The sequence below is a fragment of the Buceros rhinoceros genome, unplaced genomic scaffold, assembly GCF_000710305.1.
Source record: "Buceros rhinoceros silvestris isolate BGI_N320 unplaced genomic scaffold, ASM71030v1 scaffold12076, whole genome shotgun sequence".
Lineage (NCBI taxonomy): Eukaryota > Metazoa > Chordata > Aves > Bucerotiformes > Bucerotidae > Buceros > Buceros rhinoceros.
This window is the reverse complement of record NW_010418117.1, coordinates 40,862-41,950: the sequence shown is the minus strand read 5'-3', so window position 1 is coordinate 41,950 and position 1,089 is coordinate 40,862. Positions and strand designations below refer to the sequence as shown.

Sequence of the window (1,089 nt, the reverse complement as noted above, 5' to 3'; positions counted from 1 at the left end):
GAAAGAGAAAACATCGGCCTTTACCGAGCTGATGTGCTTCTGCGTCTCCTTGACACGCTTCACTTCTGGGAGGTCAGGAATGGGGGTTCCCTTCCCAATGCTCTCCTTGTACTTGATCTGCGAAGACACGGAACCAGAACTGAGCACAGGGACGCGTAGGGTGAAGCTCAGCGCGCACACAGGTATGTTAGATGTGTTCTGGGAGATGGAAATCATCAAGAACCTTCTATCACAGTTAGAGCTCTGCCACCTTCCACAAAGCACCTCAGCAGTAATTTGACTTCGGGTAACACAGCAGAGGCTTGACTGAGCCAGAATTTTTCAACTGAAGCTTAAAATGTACCTAACACCTCCCAGGAGCTTAATTTCAGCAAGAACAAACTCCTTTATTCCGAACAACTAAACCACTTCAAGTTTCCTTACACTGAGTTTTATTTCTGAAAATTGTAGACTAATGGCACTGAATTGGCGAAGGGTTTTCTAAAAATAGGTGTAAATGCCTTTGAACCTGACAGCGTTTGTCTTTCTACCAATGAAAGCAGCATTTTGGATTGGTGAAACTCTGTCACATCTGAAGGTGGGTCATCACACACCGTTTTAACCCTTACAGCTGCAGCAAAACACAAGAAGAAAGCATTTCACGAGAACACAATTAACACACTGTGCATGAAACAAACGGCCGAGATGGCGGTAACTTGGGCACTAAAACGACGTCGGCATTCAAAACAGCGTGGAAAATATTGACGCTTTTCAAAAGAAATGCAAACAGTTATCCCAGTTTTAGAGCGTTGTGATTTTTCACACGATATAAAGGCGTTACGTGACATGCTTTAGCGAGGCTTTGGCCACCGTCCGCCCTGGTGCCCCACAGACACGCTGACAGAGCATGGGTTAGGTGAGTGCACGAGGAGCAGCCGGAGGCCGGTGAACCCCCGGGGTCCGTGCTGGGGCCAACGCTGTTTAACATCTTCATAGTGACCAGAATGGTGGGACAGAGGACAGGCTCAGCAAGTTGGCAGGTACCACAAAACTGGGAAGAGTGGCTCATGCAGCCAAGGGTTGTGCTGCACCCAGAGGGACGTCAACAGG

General features: G+C 48.1%; 1 protein-coding gene across 1 annotated transcript in view; it reads right to left on the bottom strand.

The window, feature by feature from the left end:
- LOC104495448 (nebulin-like) overlaps nucleotides 1-1,089 on the bottom strand; it is a gene marked incomplete at both ends in the record, with an annotated part of 45,312 nt that overhangs the window by 3,365 nt on the left and 40,858 nt on the right. The window contains one exon of the mRNA XM_010138415.1: nucleotides 25-117. Within this exon, the coding sequence (XP_010136717.1) occupies nucleotides 25-117 (93 nt within the window). The remainder of the gene's footprint in view (nucleotides 1-24; nucleotides 118-1,089) is intronic.